The sequence below is a fragment of the Lepus europaeus genome, chromosome X (genome assembly GCF_033115175.1).
Source record: "Lepus europaeus isolate LE1 chromosome X, mLepTim1.pri, whole genome shotgun sequence".
Taxonomy (NCBI): Eukaryota; Metazoa; Chordata; class Mammalia; order Lagomorpha; family Leporidae; genus Lepus; species Lepus europaeus.
This window is the reverse complement of record NC_084850.1, coordinates 49,730,690-49,747,873: the sequence shown is the minus strand read 5'-3', so window position 1 is coordinate 49,747,873 and position 17,184 is coordinate 49,730,690. Positions and strand designations below refer to the sequence as shown.

The following is a 17,184-nucleotide window of genomic DNA, read 5'->3' as shown; positions in this document are numbered from 1 at the left end:
TTATAGTCTAGAACAATATTCCAAACTCTGGGATTAGTTGTATTGATTATTTTAACTATTTATTTATTTTTAAAGATTTAGTTATTTTATTTGAAAGGCAGAGCTACAGAGAGGGGGGAGAGAGAGAGAGAGAGAGAGAGAGAGAGAGAGAGAGAGAGAGAGAGAGAGAAAGAGAGAGATCTTCCATCTCTAGTTTGTTCCCCAGATGGCTGCAACAGCTGGAGCTGGGCTGATCTGAAGCTAGGAGCCAGGAACTTCTTCCGGGTCTCCCACATGGGTGGTAGGGGCCCAAAGACTTGGGCCACCCTCCTAGGCTTTCTCAGGCGCATTAGCTGGGAGCTGGATGGAAGTGGTGCAGCCCCTGACTTGATCCAGGATGCTGACACTGCAGGTGGCCCCCCATTTTAACTATTTAACAACCTGTGTAGCACAAGTCAACCAATCAGAATGTATGCTAATCAGGGTTCAAGTTCTGGGGCCCAGGAAGCCCCCCCACTGCTGTGTCAGCAGCTAACCTTATAATTGTTAGATAGCGAAGAGGAGATGGGAGTTCCTGAGGGAGGGACTTGAGTAGCCAGTATTGGGTGGGCAAATGGAGTTGGGGGCAGGGGGGTGCAGATTACCAAGTGGTAAGAGGAGTGTTACTCATTTTAACAACTGTCACTTAACAATGATTTGACTATCAATCAATACCATCTAATTCCTACATCCAAATGTTTAAGAAGATTAGGCAGCTATGGCATTGGGATTATGTGAGTGAGGAAAGCTTTACTGAGTCTTGATCTTAGTCTTGAGAGAGATGACTGGCATCAGTTGGTAATGATAATGGAAAGAGCATTTTAGACCTGTGGAACAGGTTAATAAAAGGTGGAAATGGACAAATCATATATGGAAAGCCATATAGAAACCAATGAACCAGAGTGTGGACAGTGAGAATGTATTCTAAGTAGAATAAGGGGGAAGTGTGGTTATATGCAGCAAGAGTATATGAGAAAGAGGGTTGGTTTTGGTGTCAATGGGGAAAAAGTAAACTTACATGCTAGGGTTAGGAGTTTAGGTCTGATGTGGTGGGGGGGGCGTAAAGGAGGGAAGGGTATGATGAAAGTGACAAGTAAAGGGAAGTATTCTGGCTATATGAAGAGACTGACAAGAGAGAAGCCAGTTGAAGAGGTTACTTCAGCCATCCTGCTAGAGTTGATCATGGCACGGACCTGGATGGTGACCGCGGAATTGAAAATAGGATTCAATCTGATGACCCCTGTGGAGAAAGAGTGGAGAAAGAAGACTCAGGATTAAGCATAATACATATGACAGGGCCTTCAAAATGCATGGAAATGTGTATTTTGACAAATCTATGCATAGATTTCAATTTTTGCACCAAAATAAGCTGATTTTTTAAAATCTATTTTCCATGAATTTTTTGAAGTACACTTGTATTGTCTTAAATTATCTCCCATTGTTAAGATAGCTGGTTTTCTAAACATCCAAAGGAAAATGCAATTCTATAATACTAACTCTTTTAAAAGAGCAACTGTCTAAATGAAAGATCCTGGTGAATAAGACCCCAGTGGAAGGAACAGGCCATCAAGGAGGGAGGTGCCTTTCTCTGAAGGGAGGAAGGAGCCTCCACTGTGATATGGGCTTGACTAAACAAGTTCAGAGTTGGTGAACTCAAGGGGCTTCCATAGCCTCGACAGCTCATGGCAAGTGCCTTGGGTGATTGCTGACGCCATATATAAGAGTGTCAATTGTTAAATCAACATGGGAGTCACTGGGTACAGGATCTCTGTCCTTAATGTGTTTTACTATGAAACTTAAAAACAACACTTCTAGTCGAACAATACCCTATACCTTGTGCGGTTGTGTGAGTGCAACCTGTTGAAATCCTTGCTTAGTATATACTAAGTTGATCTTCTGTATATGAAGGTAATTGAAAATGAAACTTGATGAAGGGCAGGGTGGGAGAGGGAGTGGGAGAGGGGAGGGCTGTGGGAGGGAGGGAGGTTGTGTGGGGGGAGCCACAACAATACAAAAGTTGCACCTTATAAATTCACATTTATTAAATAATAAAAAAAATTTTAAAAAAAAGAGCAACTGTAAGCATGTAATGGTCCTCTTTAATTTACAAAGATTCTAACTTGAAGACAAGGTGGGATGAACTGACAATTTTGAGACTAAAAACAATCGTGCCACATGATACCGATAAGAAACAACATTCAGCAGAATTTCCTGTTGTTCATAGAGAACATATGTGGTTTGAAATTGATGAAATCTGCGTGAAACCTAGCAGATTTCATTGTTCTGATGTTTAGCTTCCTTACTGAAAGTCATTCCTATGTGAAACTTCCATCTTTTGAAGGTGGTAAAAATGCTTGATTTTTAACTGAGTTAATTTTCAGTTGACTCTTCAGATAACAGGGAAGCTTTAGCAGCCTAATTAAACCACATATTTGTCCTAATTACTTTAGCTGCAGACTGCTAGGGAACAAAAGCAGCAAACAGACCTGTTCTGTGTGCAGCAGTCAGGCATTTGATGGTTGTTTCCTCCAGCAGAGGTTTTGAGTAGCACAGAAGTAAAAGAAGCTGAGAAGCAAAGCCATCACCTGCAAACGGTGGCTGCAGCCACAAATCACAGGGAAACCCTTGTTCACGCGCCGTGTATAAGGCATCATTCATCCTGCACGACTTTAGTGATGTCCAAACACAGAGAAAGTGACCACCGCCAGCATCATTTTTTCAGTATCACGAGCAGCACCGCATTTTTATCAACGTAATTGGGCATTAGCTTACAAAGACTATAGCGTTAATACTTAAAGGATAATTTACACATTTGGCAAGACTGATAGTTCTCTTCATACTCCTTACTTTGCCTCATGAGCTTTCGTCTTTTAAAATAATGTCATTCATAGTTAATGTAGCAGTTTAAATTAAGTAAATGTACACTTCAATTATCCATTTTGATTTTGGCACAAGTTGAGTTTGGAATACTGACGATCATATATGTATTATCCTCATGTACAAAGGAAGAAGTCAGATGAGTTTTTATCATCACTGACTAGTCAATTCAAACAATTGCTTTTTTAAAGCTAAAATCACAGGAAATTCCTTTTAAAGGCAAACCCATTAAAGACATGTTTCTTCATTAGATGGGATTTGGTATAAAGGTAGTGTGTTTGTTTATTCCTTTACCTTAGTTTCTAGATGCAAAACGCCAGCTGCAACCTTGCTTTTTTTTTTTCAGGGGAACTGGAAAACTAAAATAATAAATACTGTGGATTCTATTACTTCTTATCTGTTGCTTAAGGAAAAAAAAAAATCTGTATTTCAGGCTCTTGGTTCCAAGTCCTAATTTTGCAGACATTCTAAATAGACATGCAAAGCAACTTTAACTTTGAAAGCAGTAAGTTGTCCTAAAGATAAAAACAAAAAATGAAGAGGCAGGAATCTACAACCAAAGGAGGTTAAAGCATTAAAGCAACCATCTGGTGAGTTCAGGGCAAATACAAAGTCTCCAGTTTTTGCTTCACTCTCTAGATGTCTGTACCACCCCTCTGCTTTATTTTGCCTATGGAAACCTGACCTAAACTAAACAACTATTCTATATCATTAAGTTGTCCAGGAAGATGAAAGTTTAAATATATGTCAGACAAGCCGAAGCATCTGGTGCAATTCAGGAATGATGGTCTCCTTCGGAGAGCTCCAGTGTTGGAACAACTTTAGAACTGAGGAGGTTTGGTTGACCTGTGGGAAGAAAATAATGTTCTTCTAGTCAAACTTTCTCGGTGTTCACAAGGACTCGTACTTGCCAGTTCCTCTCCCATTGAAGGCAACGCAAAGGAAAATCGCTTATGAAAATCTCCCTGTGTACAAAGTGCTCAGTACTGTTCATTTTCCACTGTGGCTATTTTACAAATTATTCCCACACTGCTTTTTTGACACAATAACTAGTATTAGGCTTTTCCTCCTAAACTATCATGTCTTATAAAGTACTGTTGTAGAGTGATCCTTAAAATCTAACTAATTTAGACGCTCTCTTATAATTTGTTGACATGAGAACAAACTAGGTTCTCCCTTAGATATTTTAAAAGGTTAGAAGTGATCATGCTGATATTTCTGTGTGTCAATTGCCGCCTTTTAAACTGTGCTGCAAACTACCATATACCAAATTTATGGATCTTTCAAAGTAGAAGAAAATCTGATTTAAATGTGATTTTCAAAATCAATAAGGAAGACACTTACAACAAACTTGAGTTTTAACATTTTTTATTATGTCAACAAGTCACAAATAATAAGGAAAAATCACTAAAAATCAAATCCATAGGGTAAAGGACATAAAAAGACATTTTATAGTAGATAATATATTGTCAGTAAACTTACACACAAATGTTTTATCTCACTAGGAAACAAAAATGCAATTTAAAACAACAGAATACTATTTCACCCACCATATTAGTGATTTGTTTTTAAAGTAAGAATAACCAGTGTTGGCAAATGTGGTGACAGAGTACATTGATATAATATTTTTGAAAAATAAGGTATCAAATATTCTTCCTTTTTAGTCAGTAATTCTAGTACTCAGTTTGCATCTCAAAGGATGAACTTAAACAGAAAAAAAGCTGCAGGAACAAGATACCCATTGCAGCATATTTATAATATTGAAAAAAAAAATGAAAACAAACTAAAAGCCCCAAAGCAGAGAGAAAATCACTTATATTAATATATTTTAACTGTGTCAGATATTATACTGCATTTAAATGATGTTTTGGCTGATCCATACTAATATCAGTACATATTATTGTGCAATGCTGAGTGAAAACAATAGGACACAAAATTACATATATTGAAGAGCTTGTGCTTTATGTAAAACTCTATGCACAGGAGAATAAAGGACCGAGAATTTTTAAATTTTTTCTTTACAGTGGTTTCCAAATTTTACATAACATGCATTTTCATGCTTCCAATGGATTAAAAACTGTCATGTTATTCCTCAAAGCTGTTTCCAACTCAATGCCTTATTTGTTTTCATATTTTTCTCTAATGCAAAACCTTGTGCTTAGCAAGACTGATAAAATATCATAATGTTTATCATGAAAATTCCAAGTGAGTAGTCCTCCTTATTTTGGCTGTACATGTAGCGAATCATGGACATACGTGACTGGGCAGCTGAAACCCGCAGGTAGCAGCCCCAGTCAGGGTTCTGTCAGCATCCACACTCATTCGGCCTTCAGTCCTTTTCAGAAACCACCGCTGCTCCTGGCACTTGTGAATACACTGTGCTGATAAACAACTGGCAGCACAGGGAATGGGAGCGATCGTTTCTGATATTTGCAGCACAATCAAAAGCAATTTCTTTTCCTTCAAAATTAGAGCATCGAAAGAGAGCCATTTATTCAAATATGTTTTTTTTAACAGAGTAGATTCTCAAGAAAGCAAAGATGAGGTGTATTTTTATGATGTATACATTGCCTAGCATACTGTTAGCTTTTATAAATAACACCCTTTGCAGTATTTACCCTAGGGCAATGGCGAACTGACATTCCATTCCCGTGAAGAAAAATATCGTGTGTCTCCCTTTTTCTCCAGTTAAATCCCTCTTTGTAAATGTGGTCACTGCTTAGACTCTTCAATGTAATCTCGACCCATCTCTACCCCTGAAGAGAGAGAGAGAGAGAATGAATTAGTTCAGGAGGTTGTGGTGTCAGGAAAGATCTTTTCTTGATGCGAAGGATGTGAAACATACTGGGATATATTTATTTGGCATGGTTCTTTGTTCTGGGTAGGAGTTCTTCTCTTTCTAAAGTTTTTCGGTGTCGCTCAAGGGACAGAAAAGTTTATATTTTCACATTCCCGTGAAAGGCACCTCTCAAAGCCTCCCCCACGGAAAACTCTCATCTCAGCTCAACACTGATGGGTTTCAGAAGAATAGCTCTCGATTTTTGAAAAACATGGCTGTAGACTCTGCAGCCCACTAAATCTGTGCTTTCCTAGTCATCATTAATCGTACAGCCAGAAACACCATCTTTTAGCGAACCTGTGTTTTGTGGGCGACGAATGCGCTCCGATTAACGATTAGGTTCATTTTGAAGGCATCGTCGTTATTCGTGGGACTCCAGAGTCGCGGGCTTTTGTCAGCGGACCAGCGGGCCGACGAGCGCCAGCGGCGCAGTGGGCGGCAGGTCTGAGGGCTCTGGTCGTTAACGTTTTCAGGGAGGTAGTATTTCAGGGACACTCCCCCCCCACCCCAGAAACTCAGCCCACCTGGCGCGGTGGCAGAGAGTGGACCACACTACAGTGACAGGAATAGAGGATGTTTGGGAGTGACAAGGAGCAAAAGAGAGGGTGCCCGACTGGGTCCCCGGGTCCCCGGGGCTCTGGGATTCGCACGAGTTTATCACCACCATTAACAGCGACTTGCGGAGGGTTGTTTACCGCCTGAGTGCGCTACAAGCAGGCAGCGAAGCCCACTCCGGGACCCCGGCCACGCCCCCTCGCCTCTCCGCCCCCCCACCTTCCCCCGCCAAACTAATGAATTCAGGGCCGCCTTCAGGCCAGACCCTCCCATTGGCTCCTGTCCCAACCAATCAGATCCTTGCAACAGCTTCACCTGGTTCCCGCTTCCCAAATAAACAAACAAACCGTCCCGCGACTGTGCCAGTCCCGCTCTCCGGTGCCGCCGGCGCCGACTGCGCTCCGCCACCTCCCGCCCCCTCTCGCCCCCTCCAGCCCATGGAGCCCTGACCGTGGGGCCCCCGGCCAGCCCCGATCCCTGACCTCTCCCTCCTCCGACCCTCCGAGCCGTCTCCCGTTCCCTCTTGCCTTCTTGGACTCCCAGCTAGGGTGGGCGCGGCCAGGCAGCCCTGCACCCTTCCTGTCGCTCCGCTGCTGGCCCGCAAGCCGGGAGATTCCCCGACAGGGCTCGGCCGAGCCGCCGCTGGCCCCGCCTCCCGGACTCGCTGCCCCCTCCCTCGCACACCTCTACGGGTGGCCGCCTGCTCCCCTCCAATGCGCCGGTAGCAGGAGCCGCAGCGGCCGCCGCGTGAGGCGGCGGTCACGTGTTGTTTTGCCCGCTGCCGCGCGCTCCGAGTGAAGTGGGCGGGGGCGCGGGCCACGGTGGGAGGGGGCTGGGGCGGGCGGAAAAGGGTAGACGGCCTCTTTCCCCAGCCCTCCCTTCCCCGAGCGCCCCCCTCCCCTTCGCGCACCTTAAAACCACCGTGCATCACCATGGCGAGTTGCTCCTTCGCTCGCGACCAAGCGACAAGGAGACTGAGGGCTGCAGCAGCGGCAGCGGCGACAGCTCCAGCAGCGGTGGCGACCACCCCGCTTCCTTACTCGGGACCGCCGACCGCACTCATTGGGACCGGGTCGTCTTGTCCGGGAGCCATGTGGCTCTCCACGGCCACTGGCTCCCGGTCAGACTCGGAGTCCGAGGAGGAGGAGGACCTCCCCGTCGGGGACGAAGTCTGCAAACGCGGCTACCTGCGGAAGCAGAAGCATGGGCACAAGCGTTACTTCGTGCTCAAACTCGAGACCGCCGACGCCCCAGCTCGGCTGGAATACTACGAAAATGCCAGGAAGTTCCGGCACAGTGTCCGCGCCGCGGCGGCTGCGGCGGCGGCGGCCGCCTCAGGCGCCGCGGTGCCCGCGCTCATCCCCCCGCGGCGCGTGATCATCCTGTACCAGTGCTTCTCGGTGAGCCAGCGAGCCGATGCAAGGTACCGGCACCTCATTGCCCTGTTCACCCAGGACGAGTACTTCGCCATGGTGGCCGAGAACGAGTCGGAGCAGGAAAGCTGGTACTTGCTGCTCAGCCGCCTCATCCTCGAGAGCAAGCGCCGCCGCTGCGGCACGCTCGGCGCACCGGCCGACCGAGGGCCGGCCGCGCGGGCGGCAGCGGCGGCGGCGGAGCCACCCTTCTACAAAGATGTGTGGCAGGTAGTCGTCAAACCCAGGGGGCTGGGGCACAGAAAAGAGCTGAGCGGCGTGTTCCGGCTGTGCCTGACCGACGAGGAGGTCGTGTTCGTGAGGCTCAACACCGAAGTGGCTAGCGTGGTCGTCCAGCTCCTGAGCATCCGTCGCTGCGGGCACTCGGAGCAGTATTTCTTCTTGGAAGTCGGCAGGTCCACGGTCATCGGTCCGGGAGAGCTCTGGATGCAGGTGGATGACTGTGTCGTGGCCCAAAACATGCACGAGCTCTTTTTGGAGAAGATGAGAGCCCTGAGTGCCGACGACTACAGAGCCCGCTGCCGCAGCTACAGCATCAGCATCGGTGCCCACCTGTTAACCCTGCTGTCCGCTAGGAGGCACCTGGGCTTCCTGCCGCTCGAGCCCGGCGGCTGGCTCAGGAGGTCCCGCGTTGAGCAGTTTTGCCACCTCCGGGCCATCGGTGACGGGGAAGCCGAGATGCTCGTCACCAGGCGCTTCGTGACACCCAGCGAGCCCGTGCCCCCCTGCAGGCGAGGAAGACTGTACCTGCCCAGAGCGCGCAGGTCCAGGAGAGCGATTTCCATGCCAGCGAGGTTTTTTCGCCGGTTACCAGCCAGCCAGGTACGTGCCCCGCACCGTGAAGCAGCCGCTAGCGACAGAGCTTGCCTGTCTGCTGAAGCTGCTGGCTCTGGCTCTAGCAACTCTGCGGAGGAAGGCAATCCCCAGAGCAAAGAGGGTCAGGAGGGAAGTGGAGACGACTACATGCCCATGAACAGCTGGGGCTCAGGAAACGGCCGAGGCTCGGGAGGTGGGCATGGCTCAAGTGGCCAAGGCTCCAGCAGTCAGACCTCCGGAGGAAACCAGTGCTCTGGCGGGGGCCAGGGATCCGGAGGCGGCCAGGGCTCAAGTCGCCGGCAGGGCTCTGGAGGTGGCCAGGGCTCAGGAGGAAACCAGTGCTCCAGAGACGGACGCGGCACTACCGGTGGGCATGGCTCCGGCGGTGGCCGGGGAGCCGGAGGTGGGCAAGGCTCCGGCGGTGGTCAAGGACCTGGTGATGGCCATGGCTGGGGCAGAGGCAAGAACTCTGAAGGGGACAAGGGCTCAGGACGTGGGAAAGGTTCCAATGGTGATGGTGACCGTGGAAAATCTCTGAAGAAAAGATCCTACTTTGGCAAATTAACTCAAAGCAAGCAAATGCCACCACCTCCAGCGCCGCCGCCGCCGCCTCCACCCCCAGCAGCTGGGGCAGCTGTTGCCAAGGGAAAGTCTGGAGGAAGATTCCGACTTTATTTTTGTGCTGACAGAGGAGCCACAAAAGAACGCAAAGAAGCCAAAGAACTGAAAGACCTGGAGACCCCAGTAGGTGCTGCTCGGGGTCTCCACAGAGCAAGAGCTTTTGATGAAGATGAGGATTACGTGTACATGCCAATGAGGCCCGGGGTGGCTGCCTCTCTGGCAGGCTCCAATGATTATATGCCCATGGCTCCTCAGAACGTCTCTGCTTCACGAAAGCACCACTCTCGCCTACCTTTTGAAGATGCCAGAGGGTACATGATGATGTTTCCCCGAGAGAGCCCGCCACCTGCCCCAAGTCCTCCCAAGGCGGCCGATCCCAATAAAGAAGGTGACTCAAAGGGTGATGGGGACAGTGACTACATGTTTATGGCTCCTGGGGCCGGTGCAATTCCAAAAAACCCCAAAAATCCGCAGGGTGGCGCTTCCTCGAAAAGTTGGAGCTCCTACTTCTCTCTGCCAAATGCTTTTCGGAGTTCATCCTTGGGACAGAGTGACCACAGTGAGTATGTGCCAATGTTACCTGGAAAGTTCCTGGGAAGGGGCCCGGACAAAGAAGTGTCTTCTAACTGGGGCCCCCAAGACACAGGTCCAACACCTTCAGTTGAGGGGTCACACTCAAAGCCTAGAAATGGGGGGGCACCCTTAAAGCCTTCAGATGATGGGCCCCCAAAGAATAAGGCTAAGAGACCTAACCGACTCTCTCTTATGATAAAAGGGAATACAATGAAGCCCAAACTGCAAAAGCCCAGGAGGGAGCAGAGACAAGCTGACTACGTCAACGTTGACTTCAGTGAAAGAGTTCGCAATATGCCAGCCCCTTCTACTCAAGGACTGCCAGGTTCGTGGGGTGCGATTGCTAATCCCAGACACTCACTCTTTTCTAATTACCTGAATGTTGAGTTCGGAGTGCCATTTCCAAACCCAGCAAACACCCTCTCAGATCTCTTCTTAAGGGCTATGCCAGGTGCCAACCCCTTCTCTCTGGACGGTGCTAGGTGGCCACTTCCTCTTCTTCCTCTCAGGGCCACGGGTAGCAAAGCTCATGGGGAAGAGGGGGACTGCATCCAAGTGATTTTCAATCCAGCGATGACACCAGCCGTGCCTTTTGCTGACAGTGCCATTCGCTATGATGCTGAAACAGGTCGAATCTATGTGGTCGACCCATTTTCGGAGTGCTGTATGGACATTTCACGCTCCCCTAGCCGATGCTCTGACCCCCATCCTGTAGCTAGGCTGCTGCAGGAAGAAGAGCACGGAAGAAGACACCCACCGAGCCGTTCGCAAACTTTCTTTGCAGCCGCCAGAACCGCAGTGTCGGCTTTTCCAACTGACAGCCTCGACAGAGACCTTTCTGCCTCCTCAGCCTCGGCCGCTGCTTGGGCAGCAGCGCCAACCTTAGCCGTGGGCCGGGCGTTAGCTGCAGCCTCGGCGCTCGCCGCTGCCCCGGGCATCGGCGCAGCCGCCGCCAGCTTCGAGGCCGCCGCTGCGTTTGACTCCGCCTCCGGCCGCTGGTTCCAACCTGTTGTTGCTGCTGCTGCCGCCGCCTCCGCCGCCGCCGCCGCCGCCGCCGCCGCCGCCGCCGCTGCCGCCGCTGCGGATGCCGAGGCGCTAATGGGGATGCAAGACGTTGCCGGTGGCTCGAGCCCTGGAGCCCCAAACCCATCCGCAGACCTTGTCAGAGGCGAGAATGGGGCGGGCCGGGCCGCCACTCCCCCACGGCCACTTCGCCGTCGCTGGGTCCGGAGACCCCCGGAGAGAGAAGATTCTGACAGTGACAACTTTTACCTGAGAATGGGCCTTGTCAAACCTGACTACAAGAAGTTTAACTCTCCCAAAAGAGGTTGGTAATTTCAGAGTCAATTTTCCTTAAGTTAATAGTCATTACTTAATGAATGAGTCCATGTGGTACAACGTTAGGGATAAGCGGGGGCTAATATTTCCTGAATTGGTGGTGCGATTTGACATGGAGGGGAACTTCAGTTTTAATTATTCGCACAATACCCCCTTTGATCTTGGCATCAACTGACGCTTTTATCTAGAGAACCAATTACTGTTGAAACGTGGGTGCTACTGTTTTAGGAATGGTTAACTCTCAAGGGCATGTATCATGAATAAGCTTCCAGGCAGCCTTCCCCAGCACTCAGTAATAATGCAAAGCAGGGCATCATAAATTATTTGCAAATTGACAGTAGAAACCTGCTTCTCTACAACTGCCCAAAGTTAAGCGCAGGAATTTAATAAGAGCATGCAATATTACTCAATGACAACTGTTAAGGTTGTGGGGGAGGGGGTGACCTTCTGCTCTGAAAGTCACTTTGTTAACAGGAGTCATTGTTATGGTAGTTTGCTATGATTTACCTCGTCAATGAAACCTCAGTGGTTAGAATGAATGTCTGGGTGGTAGGGAGGGGAACAAATCCAAAACAGCAGGTGACCAAAAGAAGATAGCTTTCGGTTCTGGAATGGGCTTTTGTGTTGATTCTTGTTTTATTTTCACACAGGATCACTTGCCAGAAAGCTTGAGTGTTCCTTTGCTCTGTCACTGGTAGTGATAAGCAAGTCATGTTTGCTGTGCCTTATTTTCTTCTTTTAATCCACCCCCCCCCGCCCTCCTTAAAGAGTATGTGGTGACCACTTGATCATGGATATGAATATTATTTCAAAGGTTTAAAAAGCATTGGAAATATTGAATTGGTGTGTCTTCTTAGAAAGCAAGGAAAGCAAGATAAGAAAGCTGGAGGAAGACCTGAGCGAGCCTAGGGGCAGTCTGCTGTGGAGCAGTGGGAACTGTTTAAAGGGCTGATTTTCCAAAGGAAGAAGGAAGAGTAGGAACTCTGGGATTTGGAACCAAGACTTAGCGTAAATCTACATTGCACGATGTTGTCATCAGTGTGTCTTGAGACATTCTCAAGAAATGATTGCAGAAGATGGTGTCTCCATAGGACTGCCTTTTCTCTTTAGTAGAATATGCTTCTTTCCCAGTGAAGGGAAGGGATGGACCCCAGCAGTTTTCATTCCAGTAGTCAGTTTAGTGAAGATTTTTGCTTTGCTTGCTCTGTGGAATGCTTTTGTGATTGGATCTGTGCCCACTGTGCCTGATCAGGCAGAACAAGTCGGGGACTGATCACAACAGTCACCTAACAAGCTCCCTGTTTAGTGCAGGTGTAGCCCCCCTCCCTTTCCCTTTCTCCCCCTGCTGTAGAAAACTGGCCATACAAAAACTCACTTTTGCAGCACGGACACATTAAAGAGTGATCATTAAAACAACAAAAGGATGCTTTGGCTTGCCAAAGGATTCAATTCAGATCTCTTTGTAAATTGTGAGCCCCTCCACACACACACACACACACACATGCATGCACGCACACACACAGCACTATTACCATAAGTATGCATTTAAAATATATAATTCCATTTCCAAGAATTTAATTCCTAATCAGATTTTCAAGAACAGATCTATTTTGTTCTGTAAAGTACACCTGAAAATTGGCCTCAAGCTGTGGTTTGAACCTAATTGTTGAAGATATGGTTTAAAATTTTGGTGTAGGTGATATAGCGAAGTAGCTGCCTATGCCACTGCGGTGCTTCTGAAAGAATACACTTTCCTAGAGGTTTGTCTGTACTTTTCAATACTTTAGTCTTTGTTTAAACCCAAATTAAAAACAGTGACATCTTGTTGTTCCTCAAATAAACCCTGACTTCCTAAGGAGTATCTAGATCCATTGGCCATCATTTTAGCATAAATTACTGATTTGTGATGTTACAGCTATTTGGATTTAACTTTCTCTAAGTGTGTTGTTTGTGGAGGAAATCCCTACCTTTGTTGATTGACTAAGCAAAGAGGTTATATCTTACTGAGAGGCAGGAGCTAAGGTTGAAATAAGAGAATGAACGTGGAAACACTTTGGAACATTAAATCTAAGATATTTTCATTGTGTTATTGGATCAATACCGAAATGAAAATTCAACAGTTAAACTTGATTATTTCTTTTCTTGGCAAAATGATTAGTCCCTATGGTGATCTCTGCATGTAATTTTCAGAGAATATATAGAAGGGACAGACGTCAGGGGAAGGGGTGGTGGCAAAACAACTCATTGCCGGAAAGGACTTTGCTGGCATATTAATGTAAATTAATAAGGTAGAATGTTTGGGAAATGTAAAGAACAGGCTGGATGAATCGGGGGGGGGGGGGTGCTTTTTTGACTATAAACCTATAGACTAACTTTAACCCACTTCAGATCTATCTTCATTTTGCTAACAGAAAAAGAACAACAACTTTGACAGAGGAACAAAGGCACAGTCTTTAGGACTCACTTATCTCTAAAAGTGATTTTAACTTCTGGGAAGTACTTAGAACAGTGTGTGGCACATAACAGGTGCCACATGAATCATTATCAAGCTGTTATCAGTGTTGTGGTTATTGTTACTATTACAATTTGGAAACTGAATTAAATTTTCTACTCTCAAGTCACACGTTTTAGTAGATCTTTACTTTTCATTTAAAGGACTTTACATGGTTGTTCAACATTGAGATTTTTCTGGGTGGAATTTGTTTTATTTAATGAAGTGAGATTATAAATCAGTGGGACCTTTTTTTTTTTTCATGTAACAAAATGACTATGTAATCTCATTTACCTATAGTCACGCTGCAATATGTCAATACGTAATGGCATTTGTTCAGATCGATTAGAAACACCAAGAAATGTAACCTGGCTGTGACTTTTTTTTTTATAAATGAAATAATTTTTAAGTATTTATTGGAAAGGAATCCCCACATGTTAAGCACTTGGATTAATGGGCACTAACATTCAGGAGGAGAAAGTAGTTTCCCATGTGGTTTAATTGTAGTCCTAACCTGCATTTGACATGGAGTGTGCTACTGCCACATCCTGCTGCTATCAATTATATGTGTTGAGAGCAAATTATGTTTACTGCATCGAACTTATTTATTATAAGTTACTAGAATAAAATCTCCATATAGCAGAAATTTTCCAGTCACCACTGATGGGTCACTTAAGCAGCATTCATCCCCCACAAAATTGGACAGTCGTTTGGAATAATGCGGTATTTGACCTATAACAACTAAAGAAGACCTCATTCAATTAAAGTTAGCTATAAGTTGTTGGCAATCATTATTCATTTGCATTCATTCTATTTTAAGAGTGATGCTTCCGGAGTAAAAATTTTGGCCACTAGCAAAGCATCAACTTTAAATAAGTACTAAGGCATTAATTGAGCACAGCAGACTACCACACATTCATAAAAATTCAAGCAAGAACCCTTGGGTTTCTTTTCCTCTCCCTAATCACCAAACATGAACCAAAATACTTCAAGTCTTTGGCAAGGAACTGTTTTGGGAACAAACTTAGGCTTCTCGAAGGGACCCAAACAAGAAGGGACCCAAGCAAATTTCACGCTGCAACAGGTGCAACTGAGCAGTGTAGGCAGAAGTAAGGAATTGTGTGTATGATTTTTAAAAAGGGCTGCTAAGTTGTTAACTTGTTGATTTGAGGGAATGCTTTTCAGTTGCAGATTGCCTTATAGTTTGCCAAGCACATTCACATTCATTACCTTACTGATGGATGGTAAGTTTTGGAAATGAAGCTGGTGTTAAGATTTTTCCTGTGGTCAAAAAGGTAAGTGTCAGAGCTGAAAATCTAATCCCATACATCTGGTTTCGAGCTCAGCACATCACACCTCCCTTTAATCAGGTGTTTAACCTGTATTTTCCTGTTGATGAAAGATTATGATATAGTCAAGGGCTGGGACAAAATTACCAGCTTGCCTGAATTTGATAGTGGCAAATTCATTGTAAGTGGCTCATTGAAAGTGTTATAACTGGGGACCATCTGGCAGGGCTTGGCTGATTTTCTTTACTTTGAATTTAATAATTTTCATTGCTAAGAACCATGGTTCTTCGAATAAAATAATTTGACCTGTGCTGGAATTGAATGTCATAATCTGATCTGGGGAGGGGTTAGCTAATATTTACCTCCCAAATGCAAATAGTCTATGCATCTATTTAGATCCCACTGAAACTTTGAAAGAAAAAAAGTGAATTGAGAGTGCATACAGTAAGCTTCCAATAATGATCGTTTCCTTAACTGAAGTTACATTTCCTTGGTTTTCCTAATAAGCCAGGGTTATATGCCAGTTATAGCAAAAGTCTTTTCCTTTAATTTTTTCTTCCTGTACAAAATCTAATATCCTAATATAAACCATTGCAGTGAGCAACACAGTATAAAATATGGCAGGTAGACGAAAAAAAGCACTTGTAGGCATAGATGCTTTTCATTTGTTTAAAAAGCAAACTTGCTTTTGGCATTCAGGCAAGTAGATTTTAGAAGTCCTTGTTTAAAATTAAATTCCTTTTGTTTAGCACCTTTTTAAGGCTTTAAGACTATGTAAAAATAGCCCAGACATTTTATTGGCAGTATTGGAAAATAGCTTTTGTAAAATGCTTAATTAAAGCCTGCAGTATGTTTTGTCTAAGAGGTGCTGCCAGGCTCTTAGATGGTGAGGATCACTTACTGGAACACATTGCTTGGTCCTGAGTGAGAAATGGGAGACTTTGAAAGCTACCTATTATAATAGTGAAATGGACCCCAGGAGGCACTCAGTGTTGAGCACATCTATTGGACTACAAATTTCAAAGCTATTGATAACATTGCCAAGGTCATTCACTTGCCATTTGACCCGGCATACATTCCCTGACAGTTCTGCAGTGAACATTGGTTATACAGTTTTACATTTCCACCATTTCTTTTCTTTTTTCAGTAGAGATCACACTTGAGAAATAGGAATTTTAAAGGATTTCTTTAATGTAGACATATTACTATTTTAGATTTGCGTTCCTTCGGAGGGTACCTTTGAACTGAGGAATTAATTAATCTTAGAATGGAAAATGTGCACTTAAATATTTACTTAGCAAAGTGAAAAAGTTACTGCTATTTGCTTTTTTTAAAAAGAATTATTTTATTTATTTGAAGGGCAGAGTTACACAGAGAGAGAGACAGAGAGCTCTTCTATCCGCTGGTTCACTTCCCAAATGGCTGCAACAGCTGAGGCTGCGCCAGGCAGAAGCCAGGAGCCAGGAGCTTCTTCCAGGTCTCCCATGTGGGTGCAGGGGCCAAAGGACTTGGGCCATCTGCTGCTACTTTCCCAGGAGCATTAGCAGGGAGCTGGATCAGAAGAGTAATATCTGGCACTTGAGATGAGATGCCAGCATCAGAGGCAGAGGCTTTATCTGCTACACCACAGCACTGGCCCCATGGTTACTGCTCTTCCCCGCCCACCCCCAACCCCCCAGCTTCCTGACATACCCTTCTTATTCAGTTTGCGATGGTTGTATTCTGTGAGTCTTGCCTTCATGTACCCTTTTCCACACTTGTTCCCATAATTTCAGGAAAACATGCCCTTTCCTGATTTGTCTCTGCTTGAAAAACTGAGGACCACTCTGGGAGTCCCACAGGGCCCAAGACAACGGCTTTCCCCAGCTGCTGCTCACTGCTAGTTCCCAGCCCGCTTATGCTTAGCCTGCAGGAATAGCCTTCCATGTAGAGGTACTTGTACTCTTTCCAAAGCTATGGCTGCTTGCTGGGCTCTCACTTATTGGCACAGAGGCTGCTGTGCTGCTTCCTAAGGCTATTTTTATGGTTGCATTGACCACCATATGTTTGATGCTAGCCAGACTTTCTGAATTTAAGAATATCCAATTCCCCATAAATTGTAGTCACTGTTGCTAATTTTTCACAATTTATGTCATTTGTCCTAAGATTACTGGTTCTTGACTTGTAGACTTGGAACTTAGAGAGAATATCAATGGAGTCTCTATCTCTAAATTCCTCTTGAAAAATACATGTGCACCCATGGTGCCTTTAAAAGTCTGAGCAACTGGGGCTGGTGTTGTGGTGTAGTGGGTAAGGCCACATCCCATATGGGAGCCAGTTCAAATCCTGGCTGCT

At 45.8% G+C, this 17,184-nt stretch overlaps 1 protein-coding gene across 1 annotated transcript; it reads left to right on the top strand.

The window, feature by feature from the left end:
- The first annotated feature begins 7,221 nt into the window (after window positions 1-7,221).
- On the top strand, window positions 7,222-11,067 carry IRS4 (insulin receptor substrate 4). The gene has a single exon (XM_062184513.1). The coding sequence runs from the start codon at window positions 7,222-7,224 to the stop codon at window positions 11,065-11,067; it is 3,846 nt and encodes a 1,281-aa protein (XP_062040497.1).
- The last annotated feature ends 6,117 nt before the right edge of the window (window positions 11,068-17,184 follow it).

What these genes read in the sequence shown, in the direction of transcription:
- IRS4 (XM_062184513.1), top strand. Translation starts at nt 7,222, where the DNA reads ATGGCGAGTTGCTCCTTCGCTCGCGACCAAGCGACAAGGAGACTGAGG.